General features: G+C 47.8%; 1 protein-coding gene across 1 annotated transcript in view; it reads right to left on the bottom strand.

Moving 5' to 3' along the window:
* The window catches only part of Galnt14 (polypeptide N-acetylgalactosaminyltransferase 14), a 223,522-nt gene that overhangs the window by 47,144 nt on the left and 152,578 nt on the right, over positions 1-23,800 (bottom strand). Inside the window, exons 3-6 of the mRNA XM_087907359.1 lie at positions 11,999-12,097; positions 2,681-2,748; positions 580-645; positions 299-420 (exon numbers count right to left, since the gene is read on the bottom strand). Coding sequence (XP_087763485.1) covers positions 299-420; positions 580-645; positions 2,681-2,748; positions 11,999-12,097 — 355 coding nt within the window. The remainder of the gene's footprint in view (positions 1-298; positions 421-579; positions 646-2,680; positions 2,749-11,998; positions 12,098-23,800) is intronic.

The raw sequence follows: 23,800 nt of genomic DNA, 5'->3' as shown, positions 1-23,800 counted from the left end.
CAGTACAGCGTGAGCATATAGGAACCATGTGAGATGTGCTGAGTACCAACTGATTCCTTCCACATAGCCTGTTTGAGACTCTTCCCCAAATAGGTGCCAATCTAATTAGCATAAGGGTAGGCAGTCAGACTACTCTTCTACTAATTCCAACCACGCCACCACCCCAATATGCCAGGACTTCTAAGGATGGTTTTCAAGCCCTGAGAGCCAGTCTACAGCCGTTAAGTGAAGTCACCAGCGTGGAGGCCCTGGAAGAAGGGGGAAGTAGGAACTTCAGCTGTTTCTCAGTCTGACTCACCTCTTTGACCCTATGTAACAGGGGCTGCAGCCAATCCCTGTTCACCTCACAGTGGCTGTCCAGGAATGTCAGAGTAGTGCCCTGGGCAATGTCCGCACCCAGCATCCGGGACCGGACCAGACCTGGATCAGGGACAAAAGGCCAGGTGGGTACCACTGTTGCTCCAGTGGCCAGCCAGACCACAGCAGAGTCATTCAGTCTCCCTCGAACACCCGAATGCATACACCTGCCCCACCTGACTCTCCATTCACACGCCTGCCCAGCCCCGTGGTGCAACCTACCTTGCCGCTCGCTGTTACGCAGGCACTTCACCTTGGGCAGCTTGGCCAGCTGCCTGCAGTCCTCAGCTGCAAAGACAAAGGTCGCGGTGAGCACCTGGGGCTTGACTGCACGTGAGCAAATTAGAAGGATCAGGAAGGTAGACCTACTTGCTATCACCACCCTGACTGGAGAGCCTGGTTTTCAGTCCAGGGTATTCCTAGGTCAATGGAAGGGGCCGAGGGTCACCGAGTAACAACTGGGCCCATTTGGAACAGGTCAGCACACAGTGGTACCTGCAAGCTTTCATGGAAACGTCCCAAGTGTGAGACCTTGTTCTGGTCACCTCAGGGTCATCTCCATCGCTATGCACCATTGGATTAATTAATTAATTAATTCAGAGTCTCTTCACTGCAGTGGGTCTAGTTAAAAATGCCAGGAAGAAAACAACTTTGGACTTTGCTTTTCGAGCATGGAGGCCCTCTTTATAAAGAGTTCTACCAACAGATGTTTGTTCCATAACAACAAAGTTTATAATGGGAGGGTGGTCTCCAGCATGTGGAACGATGTGACCAGGTGTGTAAGAGACCCCACTTACCCCAATCATAATGGAACTATTCTGTGACCTTACCACTGCCCTGGCCTGACTGGTAGCCCCACCCTTTGGTTCTGTTTATAGACTTTGGCCTTTCTGCTTAGCTCTGGACTCTAATAAGCAACAGAAGAGACTTTTACAGGCTTCCCCAGGCATGGTCTTATTTCTAAGGGCTCTGAATGTGTCAATACATTGACCTCTATATGAACCCTCTATATGACCGTAGTCATCTCTATTATAGAGGCGATGGGAACTGACTTGAAGCTAATGGTTTTCTTGAGGCACATGGCTAAGGAGTGAGGAAGTTCCAGATCTAGGGTTTGAACACAGGCTGTTGTGGCTCCTTTTAAACCCTAGGCTATCCTGTTCCTCAGGGACCTTACAGCACTTCCTTCTGCTTTTGAGCACCAGGTGACCCCCAGAAGGAGTGACACCCCACTCCAAACTCTTCCTCACTAGGCAAGGAGAGCAGACCACTGAGTCCCAGAACTAGTACAGGTCTTTGTAACCAAGACCTCACACAGAACCAACCCACTTTTCCATGAGGAATGCAGAGCTGCTGTCCTTGTGTGTGCGTTTCTGGTGCTTATGCAGCTGGTGTCAATGTGCGAGCCTCCCTGTGTCCAGTTCCCAGCACCTACGCTGGATGGGGTGGAGGCTGCTTTCCTGATACTTGTGATTGTCCGTCCCCTGGTGTCACCCACCTGGCTCACCAGCAGGAAAAGACTGCCCCACCTGAATACGGTTGACTGAGTAGAACTGCATCCCAGACAGTGGCTGTTAGAAGAAGGGGTTGGCACGGCTCATGCTGGGATTCTGCCCATGATTCTACAATGAGTGTGACTTTCAGACGTAAACACATGTCTTGAGACCCCAGTATGTTTTCCTTGGGAAAGTGGACCAGGGGAGTAAATCTGGATGGTAGCTGGGTTCTTTCATGGAATAACAATGGAAATATGAGGCCGGAAATGGTGAGAACCAGTGTGTAGAAAGGCTCTAAGGTTCACACTGCCCTGGATGTTTGTTGGGACATTCCATGGGGATCCCAGTGTCAAGGCCAGCCAGATCCCAGAGAACGAGAGGGAGAAAACGTGGCCGCCTCAGTTCGAATGGGCACATGAATGCAGCATCAAAACTAGGAGTCTCTGACGGAGCTCTGGGTTCTAGTGATGAGTCTCTAAATGTGTGATGTCTCTCTTCTCAGGTCCAGGGATGTAGGTTAGAAGCTAACGGCACTGATGCCACACGCGTTCATCCACACATGTACACTCACTCACCAACCACCCCAGACAGGGATCTAATAAATTTAGCTAATTCAGTCTTCAAAAACTTACAACAGAGAACCCCAACATTTCAACTTTTTTTTTTCTCAAATATAAGGTTTATTACCCCTTTAAGCTCAGGCATAGATGGACACTCAATCTTCCATGTCTTTCACCTCTAGGGTATCAGTGGGCTCCCCTCTACTTGTACACGGGGGCTGGGACCAGACCTCTGTGCCTCAGTTGCCAATAACCAATGTTACTTACGGTCATTGCTGAAGTCATCTACTAATATGATTTCCTGGATCAGATGCATAGGGGTGCGGTTTAACACACTGTGGGAAAAAGAGAAATTATCGTGTCTTCTAGTGGCCAAAATGTACATATCAACTCCAGTTTTAAATATCGTCGCCTAGGAGGAAAGAAGACCCGGGGACATCAAAAGAGTTTTCCAGTCGTCAGGGGCCACCGAGGATATAATTCTGCCTTCTCCATCACAGTAGATGAAATCCCAGACAGAAACCCAGGTCGTACCAACAGCAACCCTTCCTCTCCAGAAGACCCAATATAATAGTTCTATGTGGACGTTTACCTTAAACCACTCTCGCGTTGTCTATCTCTGTCCTATTTCACCCTCTCCCACCCCCTTTTTTATAGGGGAGTAGACAAGGTCTTACGTTGCGGCCCAGACAGACCTTGAACAGCTGATGTTCCTGCCTTCTCCTCTCGAGTACGTGATTGCAGGCATGCCCCACCATTCCTCAGTTTGTCCACTTTTATTTGGTTTACCATTGCAGCCCCTCCCTGCTCCAGCTCTTCCCAGTCTCAGGCTGCTGTCCTTATGGCTTTCAGGTGACCTTTCCGACACATACCTCCAACAGTGTGGACTTCCATGTGGCCACAAACAAACTGATAAAATCCAGTTTTGCCTGCCGACGACCCACACCCTCCCAACACTGAGCTGGCCCGTGCTGCCCACAGTGATTCATGCCCAGTGCTGCCACCTGACTGCCTTGTGCTTACTCATCATTGAGAGCCTCTTCTAGGACTTGAAACAGCCCTAAGCTGCCCACAAAGCCCAGTTCAAATGTCACTTCCTCTCTAACAGCTTTCCAATCTACTTAGGGAGAATGAATTGCTTCCTCCCCTGGGATTCTTGAGCAGTTTTTAGCAGAAGCTTCTTACCGCATTTATCAACTTCCTGACACTGGCAGCCGGTTTTACACCTCGCCAGGCAAGCCCCTGCCCCTGTAACCCTGATGCCACGCAGAGGCCTCGGTGAGAGAGTAAACACTCTAAAGAGAGACCGTGACTCTCCCTCCAGCTATCAGAGTCACTGAATCAGTGTGTTTAACTGACACGGAGAATCCCAGCTTCAAGCTGACCTCCAAATTAAGACTATAAATGGCTTCTGCCATACGCCAATTAAATGAGCCAAGCTAGGGACAAACAGCTCCGTCGGGCCAGAACAAGCTTGCGGCTTCACATGCACCAGGTCATAAAATCCCCGAGAGTCTTTTCTATTTCAGGTATGGGAGATTGTTGTGTATGTGTTTGTGTGTGTACATATGTGTATGCATGTGCGTGCACATGTGTCTGTATGTATATGAAAGTGGAGGACAGAGTTCAGGGTTGGGCCTTGTGGTGGTTTGAATGAAAACAGTCCCATAGGCTCACAGAGAGTGGCACTCTTAGGAGGTGTGGTCTTGTTGGTGGAAAGGGTGTCCCTGGGGATTGGCTTTGAGGTTTCAATGCTCAAGTGAAGCCCAGTGTCGCATTTTCTTTCTGCTGCCTGAGGATCTGGATGTAGAACTCTCAGGTACTTCTCCAGCACCTGAATGTCTGCCTGCACGCCATCATGCTTCCTGCCGTGATGAGAATGGACTAAGCCTGTGACCTGTATGTAAGTAATCCCAATGAAATGTTTCTCTTTATAAGCATTGCCGCAGTTGTGGTGTCTCAACGCTAACAAAGGCGTCACCTTTAACTAGTCTCACTTGACTTTTGAAGACAAGGTCTTTCACTGGACATGGAGCTCACCAATTTGCCTAGACTAGTGGCCAGCAGTCCCCAAGGGTACTCTTGCCGCCACCTCCCAACTCTGGATTTATAGGAGTACATACGGCCATACTTGCTTTTCTTTATGTGTGCTGGGGATCCAAACTTGGGTCCTTGTACAGCAGCAAGTGCTTTCCCAACTGAGGTATCTACCTAGCCCCCAGAGGATAATAAATATGTGTGCATGTGTATGTATGTATGTATGTATGTATGTATATTCATGTGTGAGTCCCCTCTGTGTGTGGTGATTTCCATTAAAGAATAAAGAAACTGCCTTGGCCTGTTGATACAGCAGAACTTAGGTAGGCGGAGAAGACCTAACTGAATTCTGGAAGGAAGAAGGCAGAGTCAGAAAGACGCCATGAATTTGCTGCTGGAGATAGATGTGCTGAATCTTTGCTGATAGGCAAAGACCTCATGGTAAAAATACAGATTAATAGAAATGGGTTAAATTAAGATGTAAGAGCTAGCCAATAAGAAACTAGAGCTAATAGGCCAAGCAGTGATTTAATTAATACAGTTTCTGTTTGATTATTTCGGGGCTAAGCTAGTTGGGCAGCCAGGGCGAACAAGCAGGCCCTCCTCCTACAATATATGGCATTTTCACATATACATCAATAACAAAAATATCATTATTTAATATTCTCCCCCAAAATGTTGACACAGATGCCAAGTTGGGGATGTTCTGTTCATTCTAAATCTGTATTTTCTTATAAGAAATGATAAAATAATTTTCCATAGAGAAATTGCTTTTCACTTTCACTAGTCATTGCATTAAAAATAAAGTTCCAACAGTTGCTAGCCGTTTAGCAGTTTCTTTAAATGATACTTTTTTACCTATTTTTTGAGACTAAACAAAACATACATACACCTCTCTTCTCCCCTTCCAACTCTTCCTGCCTCTTCCCAACTTCGTGCCCTCCCCTCTTTCTTCTTTATGTTTAATTACCCACTGAGCCCAATCAGTGTTGCTCATAGTTTCACAGGTGTAAGGCCATTCACCACCAAGATGGACACTGCACTCGTGGCCACAACCCCAAAGAAAAATGCCTCTTCCCCTCCCAACGGCTATCAACTTTTGCCAGTAGCTCTTCAGTTAGGGGTCTTGTAAGCCTCTCCCCAGATCAGACTTGGATTTTAACTGGCTTAAAATCTTGTGCTGATGACCGAAGCCTTGAGGAGCTCATGAATGCCACATCCATGTCATGCCTAACGTTCTGCAGCCTCTTCATCTCCTGACTCTCATGCTCTCTCTCCGCCTTTCTGTGATGTGCTAGTCCCTGAGCCTTAGGACAGGGTCTTGATGTAAATGTTCCATTTAGGGCTGCTGAGCACTCACGGTCACATAGTCTCATCATTTTGACTCATTGTGTGTCTCTGTATAAATGACTGCCCATTGACTCAAAAAGCTTTATTAACCAAGGCTGAGAGTAACATAGAGCCTGTGTCAGTTTCAGGTTCTGCCCTAGGCCCACTGCTGTGGGATTCTTCCCACTAGAGGATCAGTAAGACAGAAAATCTACCCTTTTTTCCTTGGATCTGACTTTAAAACTGTCTCTGTGATATAGAACCTGAGATAGTGAAGGTAACTTAGGACCCAAGTCCCTTTGCCCCAGAACAGGACTGGTCAAGCCATCTCAATGTTAACTGACAATATATTATATAGCCTTTGTTTCATAGATTTCCTGTAAATTAAAAATGACCACAGGCATGGTAAAGAGGGAATTACACTTATTCTTTCCACTTTGGTTTGGCTATGCTTTTTTTTTTTTTTAAAAAAATCCAATTTCCTTCACTAATTTCTGTTTCTTAATTTCTTTGGAGATACAGGGAAACTACATGGGTGAATTTATGAACCCAATAGCCTAATGATATCTCTGTAGATGGTAGCATGCCAGGCCTGGAACTTGGCTCACGTCTCCATATATTGGAAGGATGTTAGCTAACCTGTAGAATGGGAGCCATTTACAGTAGGGGGGTTCTTCAAAGGACTATAAAGAAAATTAAAGGAGAAAACCTACATTTGGCACTAAGTGATGATACAGAGTAACATTCTCACCGTGCCACGTGTCATTTGAGATCTGCTAATTGAACTGACCTCCTGTGATAGACATGTCTTATTCAAGGGGCACAGGCTTGGTTTTAGTCTTAAATGGGTCTCAGAATTTTTTGAGTATCTCCAGATGCCACGGTTTCTCCAAAGCATTTTGGCTTCAGCATACCCATCACAATACACCCAGAGTCCTGTGTATACTGGGGAAGGGGGGTGCAGAGTGGGTGCTGGTGGGGTTTTATGAGATCTTCCCTCTTTTCAGATCTGCTCTTTTTCCAGCACAGCCTCCTTTCTATGCAGGATGCAGACTCTATGAGAAAGGAACTTTGCCCGGAGCTACCTTTATTTATGAAGCCTTAATTCTCACCATGGCAACTAGTGTAAGGTGGAGAGAGGAAACCCCAACACAAAGCCGGGACAGTTGTCCCAGTCTGGGGGGAAGCAAGAGACAGGGACAGGAAGGAGGCTGCAGCCTATACCATAGGGCGGTGGCTAAAGATTGCTCGCTGTGATTGTCCCAGAGAAAACACAGCAAACCCAGCCACCAGCCGGCTAATCAGGGCAGGAGGGGAGAGGGAGGCAGACAGAGGGAAAAAACCTGCTTGAAGAATAACCTCTAATGAGGTTTGATTACGCTGGAGCTTCTGCATTCGATTCCCCCCAAATCCCCGCCGGCTCTTTGAAATTCAAGAGTTCTCTTCTGTGAACATCAAAAGGTAAATCGCGTGGAGCTCTGAGCTGGTTGAACTGAGAGATGATTAGCGAATAAAAAATGTCCAGGGTTTAAAACAGAAGCGGGAGGGGGGGTGCGCGGTGGAGAAAGGAACCGTCAGCAGTGCTAATTAGACCATTTCCTGCGAACACCTGGCTTGCTTGCGTTTCTGTCGGCAGAGAGCAATTGAAGGGATGGTGGGGTCTCCATCATCGGTGCCTCTAGGCTGGGAGCACCTGGGATGGGCACGGGGCAGGCAGGCACTCTGGGCACCTGAAGTGGCTGGAAAAGGAGAAAGTGATGCCTGACCCAAGGTCCTCGGCCAGGGTCCTCCACCATCCTCCTTCCAGCTCCCCCATGCAATTCCTGCCATCTTTATAAACTTTGGCTGCTCTGATCTCCTGCCCTCTGTCCACCTCAAAGGTTTTACAGTCCAGGCTTCTCACCAGCTCCCCATCAGCAGAGTAAACCCCTCTGTTTCCCCCAGGGCTCAGTTTACCTCACTCCATTCTAGCTTCCCCTGCTTCGACTGCCACATGTCTTTCTACATGTGACCGCAGGATGGGTCAACATGCTCATCTCCCTGGCGTGTATGGGCCACACTGTCCAAGGAATCATTTTGGATCTGTGTCCTATGTGCAATTACACAAGCAGAATCTATGACTTCTCCCACTCCCTTGCTTTCTGTGATCTAATTATGGGGTCCATGGGGGACCCCAAGACACATCAGGATAGCTTGGGGAAGCAATCCCTACAACGTGCTTGCTGTGTAGTCCTGAGCCGGTCAGCCCCCAGCCTCCGTTCCTTCTGTAATTACTTTTCCCTGTAAATGCAGGTGATATTATACTTGACCTACTTCACGGGCTTTTGTGCACGTGAAATGGAACGTATTTGAAATTGCTTCGTGAACTCCACAGTGCTGTATGCAGACAGGTCTTATCAAACGCTCCATAAATACCAGCTGAATGAAGACCTGGGGCCAGCTGACAGTTGAGTGTACTCATTCTGGAGTGAGACAGATTTGCGTTCAAGCACACATCTGTGCAGCCTCCACTTGTCGGCAGGAAGGCTCCAGTCAGTACCAAGCCTCCAAGTACCATGGTTTCCCCGGCTTCGTGAGCATCGCTTAGCACCATGTTTGGCACGTGACAGTGGCTCTTGGAATATGGGCACCGGTGATAAGACTATTGGAGCTACTAACAGCAACAGAAACGATTCTCAAAGTCTGAGCCCCGAGCCAGCAATATTGTCACAGCCTGGGGACTTGTCAGAAATGCAAATTCTCAGGCCACATTCCAGACTCACTGACTCAGAGTCTCTGAGGCTGGAGCCCAAGAAGGCATGTTCTAGCAAGCCCTCCAAGAGAATCTGGCATCTTCTCACATTGGAGAGCCACCATGTGAGAACATGGTTATCTATCAGGACTGGAGACTCTGTCACATCGCTGCTTTTCCTCGGTGCCAGCAGGAGATCCCAGTCTTTTGCTTACTGTGATTAATCTTGGCGGGCACATTGGAGGGATCAGGAAACACTCCCCAAAATTAGTAAAACATATTCTGAGTGCGTTCCTGAAGACCGTTCCAGAAAGACTGCCATGCAGGTCACCCAGAGGATGTGGGCTGGGGTTCGACTGCACAAAAACTGGGAGGAAGAAACCGCCGGTGTAGAGCTTTACTCTCCTCGAGTGGGTGCCCATTCTGTGGACATCAACTGCCGGTATCTTCAGTCTTTAAATGTGTTTGTCTCCAGGGAGCTTCAGGGACTTCAGTCTTAGACTGGGGCTATGCCATTGGCCTCCTCTCCGTTCTAGAATATTCGTTCATTCATTTGTTCATTTGGGTGTATGTGTGCACACATGCACATACCATGACCCTTATTATGGGGGTCAGAGGACAATTTTCAGGAGTTAGTTCTGTCCTTCCACAATGCGAGACCTGGGAGTTGAACTCCATTTCCAGACTTAGTGGCAAATGCCTTTACTGTCTGAGCCCTCTTCCTGTCCCATCACCACTATTGGATTCTGATCTTGTAAATTAATCTAGCAAATGCCCTTTTATAACCACAGGTGCCATTGGTTCTGTGCTGTAGAGAACCCTGACTGTTAAGCCTAGCTGTACTTCTTGGTCTTCACTGAACTTCTGCCAGGGCATTAGTAGCAATTATAGTTTCTGGTTGGCAGAATGGAAAACTGGAGCAGAGAGGTTCAGCATTTTGCCCAGGGTCTCACAGCTATCACAGGCAGAGCTTGGCAAATGTGGTTTCAGACTCCAAATTCTTAACTATCTTCATCTGGAAAGTGCCAACCTAGGTTAGGAAACTACCAAGGAGTGAAAGGGGTTGGGATGTAAAGTCATGGACCACTGCCTTTTCCTGGACCCCATGGGAAATAAAGGCTTGACAGTTGCTCTAAGAACAGGATGGACAACCTGAGTCTCACACCCTGTAAAGATTTGCCCTAGCACTGGCTGTGTGAACTTTTTAGGGTTTGCTTTCTCTCCCTTTAAGAAAGTCCCCGATTCATCAAGGCTGTGAAGCTCTGTCTCTTATCCTCTGGCCCACCAGGCTCCCACCAGGCTTGAGCCCCCGTCACTTGTGCTTTTACAGCTTATAACTCTCAGCTAGGAAGCAAGAGCCTTCCCAGGATACCAGTGGAGTCCTCAGAGAGAGCGCCCTTTTCCTCATCCCCTCCCCCCACAGGCCTACATTGGTTTGCAGACCAACAAACTATCTACCCTGATACTGGTAGTGACCTGTAACGTGTGTGTGTGTGTGGCACGCGCACATATGAAGAACTGTTGTCTTGCTGAGAAATCGCACACAACAGTGTGAATTGAATGACCAATAGGGAGAGTACAGAAGCCAGGATAGGGTTGATAGCTGGGGGATACAGCCAGCCAGCAGGTACATGGGGGCTGCAGGTGAAATCCTTCTTTCTTTCACAAGGGTGTGTCCTTTCCTGTCAGGGAAACACTGACTCCACACAGTAGACATCCAACATTTGGTGACAGGTAGACAAAAAGCTGTGGTGTGCCCCCTTGGGGTGAGCCTGCTGCCGAGCTTGCTTCCCTCTACCCAGAATCCCCCACTGCCAAAGCACACAGGTGTGGAAGAATGTGTGGGGACGGTGTGACTTGTCTTTTGGAAACGATGAGAGGGAGGATTGCTGTTGCTTCATACTCTTGCTGGCCCGTCCATGTTCAATCATTTTTCCCCCTCTCTGTATCAGATGACCTTCCCGCATGCTGCCTAATAAACTGTGTTTCTCTGGGATATGAAGTGTCATAGTTAGGGTTTCTATTACTGTGATAAAACACTACAACCAAAAACAACTTGGGGAGGAAAAATTTTACTCTAACATAACTCTTAGGACACAGTCTATCCCTGAAGGGAAGTCGGGGTAGGCACCTGGAGTCAGGAACGGAAACAGAGGCCATGGAGGGGTGCTGCTCACTGGCTTGCTTCTCATGGCTTGCTCGGCCTGCTTTCTTACGGCACTCAGTACGATCTGTCCGGGAATGGCATTGCCCACAGTCATCTGGGCCTTCCCATATCAATTATTAATTTAAAATATGTCCCCACAGACTTGACCATGGGCAATCTGACGGAAGTGTTTTCTCAGCTGAAGCTTCTCTTTTCAAATGATTCTCGCTTGAGTTAAGTTGACGAAAGCAAACAAACATGAAGTTTCCATGAGTACTTTACTGGGGAGGCTGGGCTTTGTGCTGGAAGCTGTGGCTGCACCCCTAAAGCCCCAACACTACATCAACAGTGATGAGCCCTCCCTTGTGACTTTCCGGTACAGGCAGGTGAGAGGACATGGGCCAGTATCTGGGCTGTGCGACCTTGATGTGGGACTTTCAAGTCTCGCTTCTTTCTGTTGACCTGCTCTGTTGACCTATTTACTACTCCAGCTGAGGGCAGGGGCCCACATCGTTTTTGCTGTCTGACCTTACTAGGACAGGGAAGCTACTGTTGGGGATCAGAGAAAGGGAGACGGAGGCAGCTGACCTGGATAGGGCAGGTGGAGTCAGGGAGAAGAAAGGAGTGTCATTCCAGAGAATGGTGACTCAAGCCTGCCAGTCTCCTAAGAATCCAGAGGCACGATTCCCAGTTAGGTGCCCGCTCTGTGTTCTAGGGCCAGTTTGCTTGTGGTTGGCTCTGAGACTCGAGCATATGGAAGATCTAGGCAGGTCACTGGTCATCCCTGTCACAACAAACCTCTCATAGCAGAAGCATCACTAAGACAAAATATCAAGGTGTCAGGAAGGCTCAGGGGAAGCAGGACCGGAGGTGAATGCAGATACCCAGAGAGCAAACATTAAGGATTGCCCACAGCTCTTCCCACACATCCCACCCTGGTCTCAGTTTTGGAAAAGCGCAGCACAAGAGGAGCAGCCCAGGGCACATCCAGGTCCTGTTCCTAACTGAGGCTGGGGATGAAATGAGCAACCTGAGCATCCTTCATCAGTTGTGACCATGCCAGTCCACGTTCTTCAGATAGCCTAGCAGATGGGCAAGGGGTCTGTTATCCATTCCTTTGATTTATATCTGAATGCCTGCAAGTTGCCAGGCACTATTGGCATCTGTCTTTCTCTTTAAAAATGGAATGATGGCCTCTCTCAGCAAGGAAGAAGAGGCTTAGTGGAAGCCTATGATACACAGGCCAGTGCCTGGTACATGCCTGCAGGATGCCCAGTGAGCAGACACGAGCCTGACCAAGGATCAGGCTGAGTAACAGCCCCCGGACAGGAAGATGTCTTACCTGCGGATGGTTCTGAGCAGAGTGGAGCGTGCCTCGTTGTGGAAGGTGATGATGATGCTGGTGGGAGGAAGGTCCGTGCAGTACACCAGCAGCGAGCATCTGGCAAACAGAAGCGGGATGGTAACTCAGACCTTTGAGAGCAAAAGCCAAGAGCCTGGGACCATGAACATCATGGAAGAATGACCAAAACTAAGTGACCACCGCCTGATAGGGAACCTGGGCTTGAAACCCAAACAGAAGCAAGTATTGTCATTTACCCATTCCTCAGTTCAAGTACCAGTGTTTCCTAACAGATTCCGGAGCAAAACTCCAAGTCTTGGGCTCTGCCCCAAATCTGGGCCCTTCTAGCCTTCCTACCCAAGCCTCTGGCCACAGAGCAGATCAAGCCAATAGAAACCTTATCATATTGACTTCTAAACTGGCAGCTTCAGAGGTGGGTTCTATCTAACTGCTGGCCCCCTGTCCCTCCCAATCTGACATCTTTAAAGAGACAGAGCCCCAAAGCCTCAGAATAAGCAACAAAGTCTGATCCTGAGAAGGCATTTCCTTCCATGTGTCCAGGATTATTTTGTATGACCATTATGTCTGGGGTAATTTCAATTTAATACCTTGCCTCAAGTGAAAATTGCAGCCTGCAGCCTGAGAATTGCTTTAATAATGGAAATAGATCCTCCAAAGTGTGGCCAGGTCCAGTGGGGGCTGTTATCTGGGTGTGTCCTCCTGTTTCTCTTGATAAGAGGGATGGCTCAATTATGGGTGTGGTTATGAGGCATTGAGAAAAGAAGTAAGAATATAACATGGGCGGGGGTCAGATACCTGTCCTCATTTTTTCGTTCCTTCCTGAGCTTTCAATTGGAAATCCAGAGGTCCACAGAGAGGCTTGGAGGAGACTGGGCCTGCTAGAGTTGTTCACAAATATGCATTTTCAATTTTTTTTAGAAATATGGTTCACATTTTAAGCCAATTTTTTCACACAAGTCTGGACCTGAAACATTCAAGATCTCCAGTCTTGGGCTAAAAGACCCGATGTCCCCTCTTGTGGTCACTGTTCCGTGGGACCAAACGCTTAAACACTGTATGTTCACGCACAGACATGAGGGAAGTCAGTATCAGAACCAAGAGTTAGGGACGAATGTACGGTAGAGAAATGACGGGGAAGGTCAGCCACGGCCTGCAGGCCTTGCTGTCCCCTGCCAGAGACTCCAGTCAGTTCCACCTCAGAGTTGGTTCTCCTCTTCCTCTCCACTCCTCCTCAGTAGACTGCAACTCTGTGGGGAGCAAATGAAGTCCTGAGTGAATGTGCATTGTTGATATGCACACAGACATGGCAAGGACCCCACTGCCTCAGACACATAGCAAATGGCAAAGCTTTCTCAGGTGAGGCTTAGGGAAATGGTGAAGCCTTTGCCTGGTCCAAGGACAGATATTATGAATGACTGTTCCTTTGCTAAAACCAGTGTGTGCAGAAATGATCAACAACGCTTTTCTCTTCCCGGCTGACTACATCCTGAAAATGTTCCTCTACAGACTCCTCCCGTAGTTAAAGTTGCCTCCTTGTTCAGCGATAGACAATAAACTTGCCTCTTCAGTTGAGATGAATGACACAGATGTATGGACTGTCCGGGATGCTGCTGGTGGCGCATCTCCATCAGAGACATGGCCCACCTGATCTCAGCTTTTCTACATGCAGTCTTCTTTAACCATTCTTTGGTTGAAGGGCATTTAGGCTGTTTCCAGGTTCTGCCTATGACCATCAATGCTGCTATGAACATAGTTGAGCACATGTCCTTGTGGTTGGATCTAGCATCCTTTGGGTATATACACAAAGTGCTATTGTGGGATCTTGAGGTAGGTTTTTTCCCAATTTTATGAGAAATCACCGTACTGATATCCAAAGGGACTGTACCAGTTTGCACTCCCACCAGCAATGTAGGAGTGTTCCCTTTACCCCAGATCCTCTCCAGCATAAGTTATCATCAGTGTTTTTGATCTTGGCCATTCTTACAGGTGTAAAATGGAATCTCAGAGTTGTTTTGATTTGCATTTCTCTGATAGCTAAGGATGCTGAGCATTTCCTTAAGTGTTTTTTAGTCATTTTAGATTCCTCTGTTGAGAGTACTGGATTATGTGTTCTTTTGATGGCCAATTTCTTGAGTTCTTTGTATAGTTTGGAGATCAGCCCTCTGTCTGATGTGGGGTTGGTGAAGATCTTTTCCCATTCTGTAGACTGCTGTTTTGTCTTGTTGACCATGTCCTTTGCTTTACGGAAGCTTCTCAGTTTCAGGAGGTCCCATTTATTAATTGTTTCTCTCAGTGTCTGTGCTACTGGGGTTATATTTAGGAAGGGGTCTCCTGTGCCAATGTATTCAAGTGTACTTCCCACTTTCTCTTCTGTGAAGTTCAGTGTGGCTGGCTTTATGTTGAGGTCTTTGGCCACCACAATGGCTACTATTTCTAACATCAGGTGACTCCCGCTGTGCCTAACTGGATCTTTCTTATGTTGGAAAGGTATCTTTGGTGGGCATCTCCATAATACTGACAGTGACTGAGGGACAATGAGAGGGGCTAGAGATAGGGCAGAGCTCAAGAACTGTGGCATTAATGCCGGTGAGAAGAACCTGAGTGTGAGGCCTAGATTTGAATCTGGCTTTGCCAAATGCTGGTTGTGAGCCCTAGAGTACGCCATTTACCTCACTCTAAGCTTCAATATTGTCACCAGTAAAAAGCAGACAAGGCTGTCCTCACAGATGGACAAGCCTCCTTCACAGGCTTGCAGGGAAGACTCTGGCTAATGCAAGCAAACTATTTAGCAAATGCCAAGGAAATGGTAGCAGAAGATAGCCGAACCAGCCTCTAAAGGAAGTGTGGTATATATTGGCTAGAGGTGCAAGTTCACAGGGTAGAAAAGGAAGGGAGGTTGGAGAGGGCAAACAGAACCAGCAAAGCAACAAGCAGCGGCTGCAACCTAGGTGGTATTCTCCTGGGCCTGGAGGCTCCTGTGTCCAAAGGGGTAGGACCCAGGCCTGGCCTGGGTCACACCAGAAAGCCGAAATACTCTGCTACCATGTAGACTGCCACAGAGGAGTGAGGGTAAGGTGGTATTTCACACCCTCGGGCTCATATCCCTCCCCAAGCTTTTCTGCCTCTGCTGTAGTCCAAAGGGTCACCCTTCACCTGTTTGGTATTCATAGCAGCCTCAGCAGAAAGGTAAACTGAGGCTCAGAACTCTCCCTCGAAAAGACATACCTAGTTCATGCATGCAATGCAAGAACCAGGTCCGTGACTCCTTAGTTGGCACTGGTCCCTAGTGTCCCATGCGCTTCCTAGCATAGGGCAAGCACCATGAGGCATACAGTCGTCGGTGAGTGCCACACAGGGGTCACTTGCTATCCAAGGCCTGGCCCACAGCCTGCTTGGTGACAGGCAGTGGGGAGTTATAATATGAACTGGAGGCTGACAAAAATCCTTCACGCTGCATGTCTAGAGGAGAGTCAGCCCAGACAGTGAGTGGGCTCTCTGTGGGAGGGACCTAAAAAATGAATCAAACACTGAGGTCACTGGGGCCATGAGGGAAATGAAGAAGGCAGCCGATGCTGATGTCTGGCGCCAGCAGATGGACGAGAAAGCATGTTGATAATTTATTAAAGATTCAGGGGGTTTATTGGAGAGAGGAGCCAGCCAGTAGGCAACATGGGGTAGGGATGGAAGCGCTTAGCTCATCCTCTGTGTTAGGAGTACAAGGCATTAGCTGTACGGGGGAAATGGATGTGTGTGTGTGTGTGTGTGTGTGTGTGTGTGTACTTGTGTTTGTGTGCACACACATGTGCATTCTGTTTGAGGTGGGAGAGTCCCACCACAGTAACGCCTGAATTACACATTCCTCCAGGATGATTTTAAACAGTTTTTACCCTTTTCTTTTTTGAAAGACTCATTGGAGACCCATGATTTTTGGTAAGGCTTCATGAGCCTCCTGGATTCCCAACCTTGGGAAGGGCAGTGTCACTGGCTGAAGGTGCTTCCAGGGAGCAATTCTGAGGCCAACCCTGGGCATAGGTGGAGCCTTACCCTACTCTTCCCTCACCCAGCTGTGAAGTGCTATGTCCTTGCCCCTTCCCCACATCCAGATGAACATGACAACCTCAGTGCATTAGAAACACGCCTATCAGTTACCACGGTGATGAGGCACACAGATGCACACAGCACCCTCCTCTTTTATCCCATATATTTGTAAAATGCTGCAGCTGCCAGCGAGGGAGAACACAATGACGGTCATGGTCACTCCTGTTTTGTTAATGAGTTAGGAGCCCTTCATGGTTGGTCCCTGCGGCCCTGGAGCACATGGTCTTCCTCTCACTACATGCTGGGGAAAAAAAAAAATACTTGGTCGTAAATTAGAAACCATTTGGGATTTTATGCTGGAGGATAAAAACCAGAGGGGGTGACAGAGAGGCAGGCCAGCTAACTTTAAAACTGAGTGAGAACATAATTATTATTACTATGAAGTTGGCACAGAGGAGAGCTGCTCAATGACTGCGAGCCTGGCAGAGGGCTCTGGCGTCCTGGAAGGGAGAGATGGAGGGCAGCTACTGAGTGGGCAGCACGGCCAGAGCTGGGTGAAGGGTGCCATACAAATGTGCAACATGAACAGTGAGAATCAGACAACCTGGCATGAGAGACTCTCAGGATAAGCAGTTGATTGGGGTTCAGCAACGATGTCCCTTCTCTGACCCTTAGTCTTCTGGTTAATGGTGGTAACAATACCCACCGCATAGTATATGTAAGTGACCACTGGTGGAACCCTTACTGCCAGTCCCTGTATGGAATGCCTCAGAGGTGTAATGTTCATAATAGCTTAGAAAGTGGTTATTGTTTTCCAGATTTACTAATCTTACAGTTTGAGCATGGAATACCCTTACTCTGGTTCCTGGGGGGCATGAGGTTTTAAATGCTGGGTTGGCCCAGTGTGGAATGGTGTTATGCTGGGAGGTAGGGGACCTAGTTGGAGGAAGTAGGTCACTGGGTGGGGGGCTATGTCTTTAAAGGTTGGAACAGGGCTCCAATATGTTCTTCCATTTCGTCTTCCTGTCTACCATGATAAATATGCTCCACTAGGCTCCCTGCTCCAAGAGGGACTCAGGAGTAACAAGGAGGCAGGCAGAGAGAGGCGGAGTCAGTGAAGCTCGCCAAGGGGACTAGAGCCAGATGAGCAGGGCTTATCCCAAGCTGTAACACTCTCATGCCAGACTGAGTTGTTACTCATGAACGTTCTGTGCCTCTTCACACTGTGGGCACTTATGTGCCACACACTCAAACTACACTCAAAAAAAGGAGTTTCTACTGGGTTCTAGAAACCAGAGATCTGCCTAGGAGATTGGGCTGTGGGGCAGGCACAGGAAGATGCTTTCTGGGGGCACCTCAAGGGAGAGACTGCCCACTAAGGAGTCTCACCAGGTTGGAATGATGTGCCCATTGCAAGGCTGCGTCAAATGATTCCCAGGCGTCTGATCCTAAGCAGACCCCACACTTCCAACTGCTCTGTAGAAGGCCAGTCCCGTGTGGGAAAACAGTTTCTCTCCACAGCTTCCGTTTCCCTAACTTCACAGCCAGGGAGATAAAGGGACACACAGGCCTATGACTCACAATAGGAGTGGGACTGTGTGTGCCCAAGGCTGCTGTGCAAGCAGGTAGGGTGGGGTGGGATAGGGAACACCCTCCCTGCTCCTCGTGCTGCCATTCTTGATGCCTTCTACTCCAACCCAGGAGAAGCCTCAGAGACACTGTCACTTCCTCATCACCAGCACATAACTATGGGCAAGAGGAAGGCGTGGGAAGGGAGCCAGCCAGCCCTGAGGCTGGAGACCTTGCTCGGTGCTCTCAGGCAGGGTGCAGTGAGTTTGCTACTGGCTTTTGGAATCAGATCTTGTTTTTCAAGCAGAGAACATCTAATCCACTCTGAGCTCCGTTCCGTGGAAGGACACCTGATCTCAGGGGGGAAAAAAGGAGACGAACATAAAATACGAAATGCCAACTCTGGCTGACCCCCAAGTTCGCACCTGACTCTTTAGAAGCACAAGATGCAGATGGCATAGGAAAGTCTGATGTGTGTAAAATCAGAAATTCTTTTTAATCTCATTTCATGGGTGACACGGATACACTGTAAGGCATGAAATTTTTATTTCATGTCAATTTCACTGGGATTTCACATGCAGATTAATTTGTTCATCCAAGTAAACATATGCCGCTCCCCCTTCTCGCCTCAACAGCTACCCTCTCGTAGTGTTAGAGAGACCCCTTCTCTCATAAAGGCACTTCCAATGGCGCAAAGAGTTATTCTACTCTCATGAAGCTATATTTTAATTGCTTAATATGTTATTGAATCTCAGGATACACAGAAGGGGGAAAGTAGGCCAAAGCAGGCAGGTGACCTGCTGAGGACTTTGGCTAGTCACTGTGATTCACATCTTTAAAGATGGCCCCAAATCCACACCTCTTACATAACCCTTTCCTTTGTATAACTTAGGGACTCCCTGCTAAAGAGCAGAATATATCTAAGAAAAAGGTCTCTGGTCCCTAACCTGACTATCTCCCTTCATCCCTCTTCCTCAAGTACGGAGCATTGCAAGTTGTGTAGCAGTGATGAGAAAGGAGAAGAGGTGTCAGTGTGTCTCTGAGGCACCTCCTGGGTTGGAATGGATGACTAAGAGAATGGCAGGTGGAATGGCAGGTGAAACAACAGGTGGAGTGGCAGGTGGAATGGCAGTTGGAATGGCAGGTGGAGTGGCAGGTGGCGTGACAGGTGGAGTGGCAGGTGGAGTGGCAGGTGGAGTGGCAGGTGGAATGGCAGGCGGAGTGACAGGTGTTTGCCTTACCTCTCTAGCTGTGGTGTTAGGGAGGAGGAGAAAGTGGAGATAAATTATCCTCTCTCCTTCCCTTTTTACTCCCCCTCTTTACTTCCTTCTTTGGGCATTTTGTGACTAAGTTACAAGAGCCTGGCTTACACACTCAGGGAGAACACACTGCCATGTCATAGAGCTCCACACACAACTGTCATTAACCAAATCTCACTAAAAGCCACGTGAGAGACTCTGGATGATGATTCTCCTCCAGTCAACCTCTGGGATGACCACCTCTGGGATGACCACCTCTGGGACGACCACCTCTGGGATGACCACCTCTGGGATGACCACCTCTGGGACAACCACCATGCTAGGTGACTGACTCCTTGGTGGCAGCATGGGAGGCTCCCTGAAGTAGGGGGCTCACTTATGCCATGCCAGGATTTCTGACCCATAGAAACTATAAGAAGGCAAAAGTCATTTTAAGCTATAACCCATTGGTTCTCAACCTTCCTACTACTTCCACCCTTAAATAAAGTTCCTCAATGTTGTGATGATCCCCAAACATAAAATTACTTTTGTTGTTACTTACTAAGTGCAATCTTGCTACTGTTATGAATTGTAATGTAAATAGCTGATATGCAAAACCCTGTGGGGGCTGCAACCCACAGGTTGAGAACCACTGTCATCACCTTTAGGTGATGTTTTTGTATTACAAAAACAGATTAATACAGGCACCTTGGCTACATTAGGAGAAGGAGAAGAAGGAAGAGGAGGAGTAGAAGGAGCAAGGAGAGGAGCAAGTGAGGAAGAAGGACCATCATCATCATCATCATCAAGCTTCCCTAGATGAAACACAAATTTCCTTGGGTACTTGGAGGAAGAGCCATGGAATCACAACCTGTTCTGTTTCTCTTCGACACACTGTGGCCCAAAGAGTCCCTAGAACCTATTGTCCATGCAATGCTGGACTCCATTCACAAGATAATACTAAGTAAGTAATATCTTGAGGATTCTACATGCAGAGAGAAACTAGTATTTGGATGACCTTTTTCCTTTTTTACTCTCTCCCTCTCTCCTTCTCTTTTTTCTCCCCCTTTTATTTCCTTCTTTGGGCATCATTTCAGTAAAGGTCCTAGGATGGCCCCAATTCAAGATGTTCCTTCCATAGTCTTACATAGTTCTGAAATCTGATGGTTGGGGGCCGCTTGGAATGAATGTTTTCTTACTTCATGTTGGGACCACCTACTATGATGGAAGTGAATTTGTTTCATACAATGGATGCCCTTGTGCACTGAGCCTAAATTCTCTTGCAAAATTAAAAGTTTTTTTTTTTTTTAAGTTCTGTCCTCGATGTTACCACAGACATTCCTCCCTTTCAGTCCACAAGGCCACACTGCAGGGTACCTGGTCTCAGGGCAGTTCTAGTTAGGCTAACACACGTGTTCCTTTGCCTCTAACTACTACGTTCTTGGAAAAGTCTCTGCCAGTCCAGTTATGGGTCTTCACTTCTTGTTCTTTAGAGAACGTCAGCACCTCCTGAACGCATTCGCTCTCTACTTCCTGCAGCATGAGATCTCTCAGAAAATCTATGCCTTGACACTTCTAGGTCGCGTCCACGGTCTGATTAATTGCAGGCTGTAGATCAGAACGATGATCCCAGAAATCAGTTCTGAACACCCTGCCTCCTGGCGAGGTAAGAGAGTCCCATGGGGTCTGTCACAACAAACTAGGAAGATAAGTAGGCAGTGGGCAGGAGGGTATGAGACCGTAGTGCTCTGACTTGCTTAAATGCTCGGTGTCTGTTTCTGGCTTAGAGTCAACAGGAACAGCTGGAAGACTTTTCTTTGACCCATCGCCCTGCTAAATAATCTGATTTTTTTTTTTTGTAACATCCAGCCAGAAGGGGCTTGGAAGATCATCTGTTTACCTGGCCCCATCTCTGTGAGCTGCTGGCCGGTATTTCTGGGAGAAGTCAGCATGATTGGTGAGCAAAGTAGACAAGGGCCAAAAGAATTTTGGAGATGATATTAGATGAAGATTAGATTAGATTTATAAAATAATACTTTTGGTGTCTCATGAGTGAATATGGACCTTTTAGAGGTTCTGAGACTTTTGGGGGGTTCTCCATTACCTAAACTTCCTCTCAAAACCTAGCACATCTACTCCCTTGCCCTTCCCCCCTTCCACAGTACAAACAAGTTCCTATATATGGGAAGCTCAGATACAGCTAATGATTTCCTACAGCATATCACATATTATACCAAAGAGCATTGTATGTGCTGTCAACCAGTTTAAAAATCGGTTCCTCCAGCTGTTCCTTGTTTTGTTTTTTGTTGTTTTTTTTTTTTTTTTCAAATGAAGAAACTGAGGACCAGAATAGCGGACTGATCTACCCAAGGTGACTGCGGTGTGGCAGAGATGAGCTTTTTGGTTTTTAGTGACTGAACTCCTTGGCTTTCTTACAGCACTCAGGCTTAGGAACCAATCAGACACTACAGACAATCCCCATTCACATGGCGTTGCCCCATCCACACAATGTCATCAGTTACCACAACCTTCAAGGGCCCTTTTACCACCCTCTCTTCTGAGATACCCCTGGCAAGGCTCCAATTACGTCTTCGTACTGCTAACTCAATGGTATCTTTCTTGTCATGCTGTGAAATACTTAGTTTGTTCTTTGCCCTTGGCCTTGGCGAGATGATCCTAGCATGACTGACTCCTTCATGGCCATATCCTCTTGACTTTCTTCCTCTTTGCCTCATCGGAAGCCCTGCTGTTCCACAAACTTTCTCCTAGGCCATGCTTTTCTGAATCTCCCTTCCTTCTGGGCCATCCATTGTCTGCTTGCTCACTAGTACCCCTGGTGTAGGAGGTCCTTCTGTATTTGTGCTGCTTTCATTGAGCTAGCCGGGCGGCGGGATGCGGCCCACTCGCTCCTCATACAACACACCCCAGCTTTAACTCACCAATGAGCATCGTCTCCTGGGTACCTCCCCCCATGAATAAATTCACTCAGTCTCAGCCTCTCACGTGTGACCATTCCCCCCAGCTCATCACCAGCCATGTGCCCCAGCCCAGGAAATGGCTTCTAACCCCAATTCCCTCTCCCTCACACCCACCCCCTAACTAAGCCTAGCCTGGCAATTTGTCTTCCTTATCTTTCCATCTGGCTGTTCCTCTATGTTCTCATCCAGGCTTTTCCAGCTCTCCTCTCAGCCCCCTGGAGCTGCAGCCACTGGAGTGACCTGCCTGAAGCCACACCTTTGCTCTCCTTTCAGCGCTATCTAACAGTTCACAAAATACAGCTGGGACACCCAACCGTGGCTTACCATCCACCCTGGGATCTTCTGGCTGCAGCTTGCCACACCGTCAGTCATATACCTGCTCTTTGTCCGTTCTGGGTGGACTGGCACCATCCTTCTGTATATGTGAAGTGATGTTTTCTTCTACGGCAGGGCTTCTCAACCTTTCTAATGCTGCAGCCCTTTAATAGTGACTCCCAATCGTGAAATTATTTTATTGCCACTTCATAACTATAATTTTGTTACTGTTATGGATCATAATGTAAATATCTGATAGGCAAGATGTCAGATATGCAAGCCCTTTGCGGGTGGAGACCCACAGGTTGAGAACCACTGTTCTATGGGTGTTTCCCCCCTTCTCTCCTTATCTTGCCTTTTTGGGACTCTGCAACCATCTCACTGTTGTAATTTACTACCAAGCCTTGTGAAGTTACTTTTCTGTCTCTTTTACTGACTATGGTGGCAGAGTAGGCAAAGACTGCAGTTCTCGCTCTGCACCTAGCATGGCAAGTAAACCTAGCAAACGATGTATGCCTGAAGAATAAGTGCATGGACAAGTGAAATGGCAGCAGGAGAGGTGCCCAGGGACCCAGAGGGGGAAATGTTCTTTACCTAGCTATGGGTGCTGTCAACACAAGGGAGAGAGTGCCAAAGTCAGGAGTACAGGGACCAAGCAAGCCAGAGAAAGTGGGGAAGAGTTGGAGGTTAGAGCACAGGCCACAGTGAAATGAGCAGGAGGTTCAGCTATCCCAGCAAGAACACCCGGGATCTTGCCTAGTGTGCCCTTAGCTCTCTCTGTGGCTCAGGATATACCAGCCTGGTTTAAAAGCCAGAATGTTCATGTTTGACAAAGTCTCCAGGAAGATAAACAATTCTTCCTCATGGGAGAGACTGAATCCCACTGGACTATGGCTCACATATTCTACCTACCATCTACCATCATCATTTTATAAAAGAAATGGTGTCCAAATTTCAGAAAGGGCCACAGTCTCAGAATAATTAACAGACTGCTCGGTGTAGAAGTCAGCGTCAGTGAAATCTCCCTTGCTCTATCCCCCCTCTCTCAGCTCCACGAGGCAGACGTGGACTAATTTACCAACTGGCATCCGAAAGCACAGTTTAATGATCCGTCACATTAAATCATGATTTGCCTTTGTCTGCCCACCCTCTGCCAAAACTGTGAACACTAACACAGAAGACAGGATGGCTCCCCATCTTGATCTGGGACCAGCCGTAGAGAAAAAAGATTTCTCTCTTTGAGTTAGACTTCAAGAAATGACCATTGCTCCCCTGTGCACCAGGCTAACTTTCTGAGCCAATTTAGATCCTTTATGTTGACCAAAAACTTGACATTGAATGGGAGGCCAAGGCTGGCTGGAAGCTATACAGAGGGGACAGCTTCTTCTCCTTGGCTCTGTGTGCACTACAAAGGGCTGCCCTTTGGTACCAGGACCTAGGTCAATTAGTACCAATACTACCAAGACAGCAGCTGTGTGTGTGTGTGCACATCTGCACAATCATGCGTGCATATTGAAAGTAGAGGTCAGAGTTCAAAGGAAAGTATGCAGAAGGGAGAGCTCTCCAAAGGTTCTGAAATTCACAATCTCCTTCCTGGGACTAGCAAGTGTTGGGAAGAGGCCAAGACTTATTTTTGAATGTTT

This window comes from Myodes glareolus, chromosome 6, assembly GCF_982192425.1.
Source record: "Myodes glareolus chromosome 6, mMyoGla1.1, whole genome shotgun sequence".
Classification (NCBI taxonomy): Eukaryota; Metazoa; Chordata; class Mammalia; order Rodentia; family Cricetidae; genus Myodes; species Myodes glareolus.
This window is presented reverse-complemented; position numbering and strand designations above follow the sequence as displayed.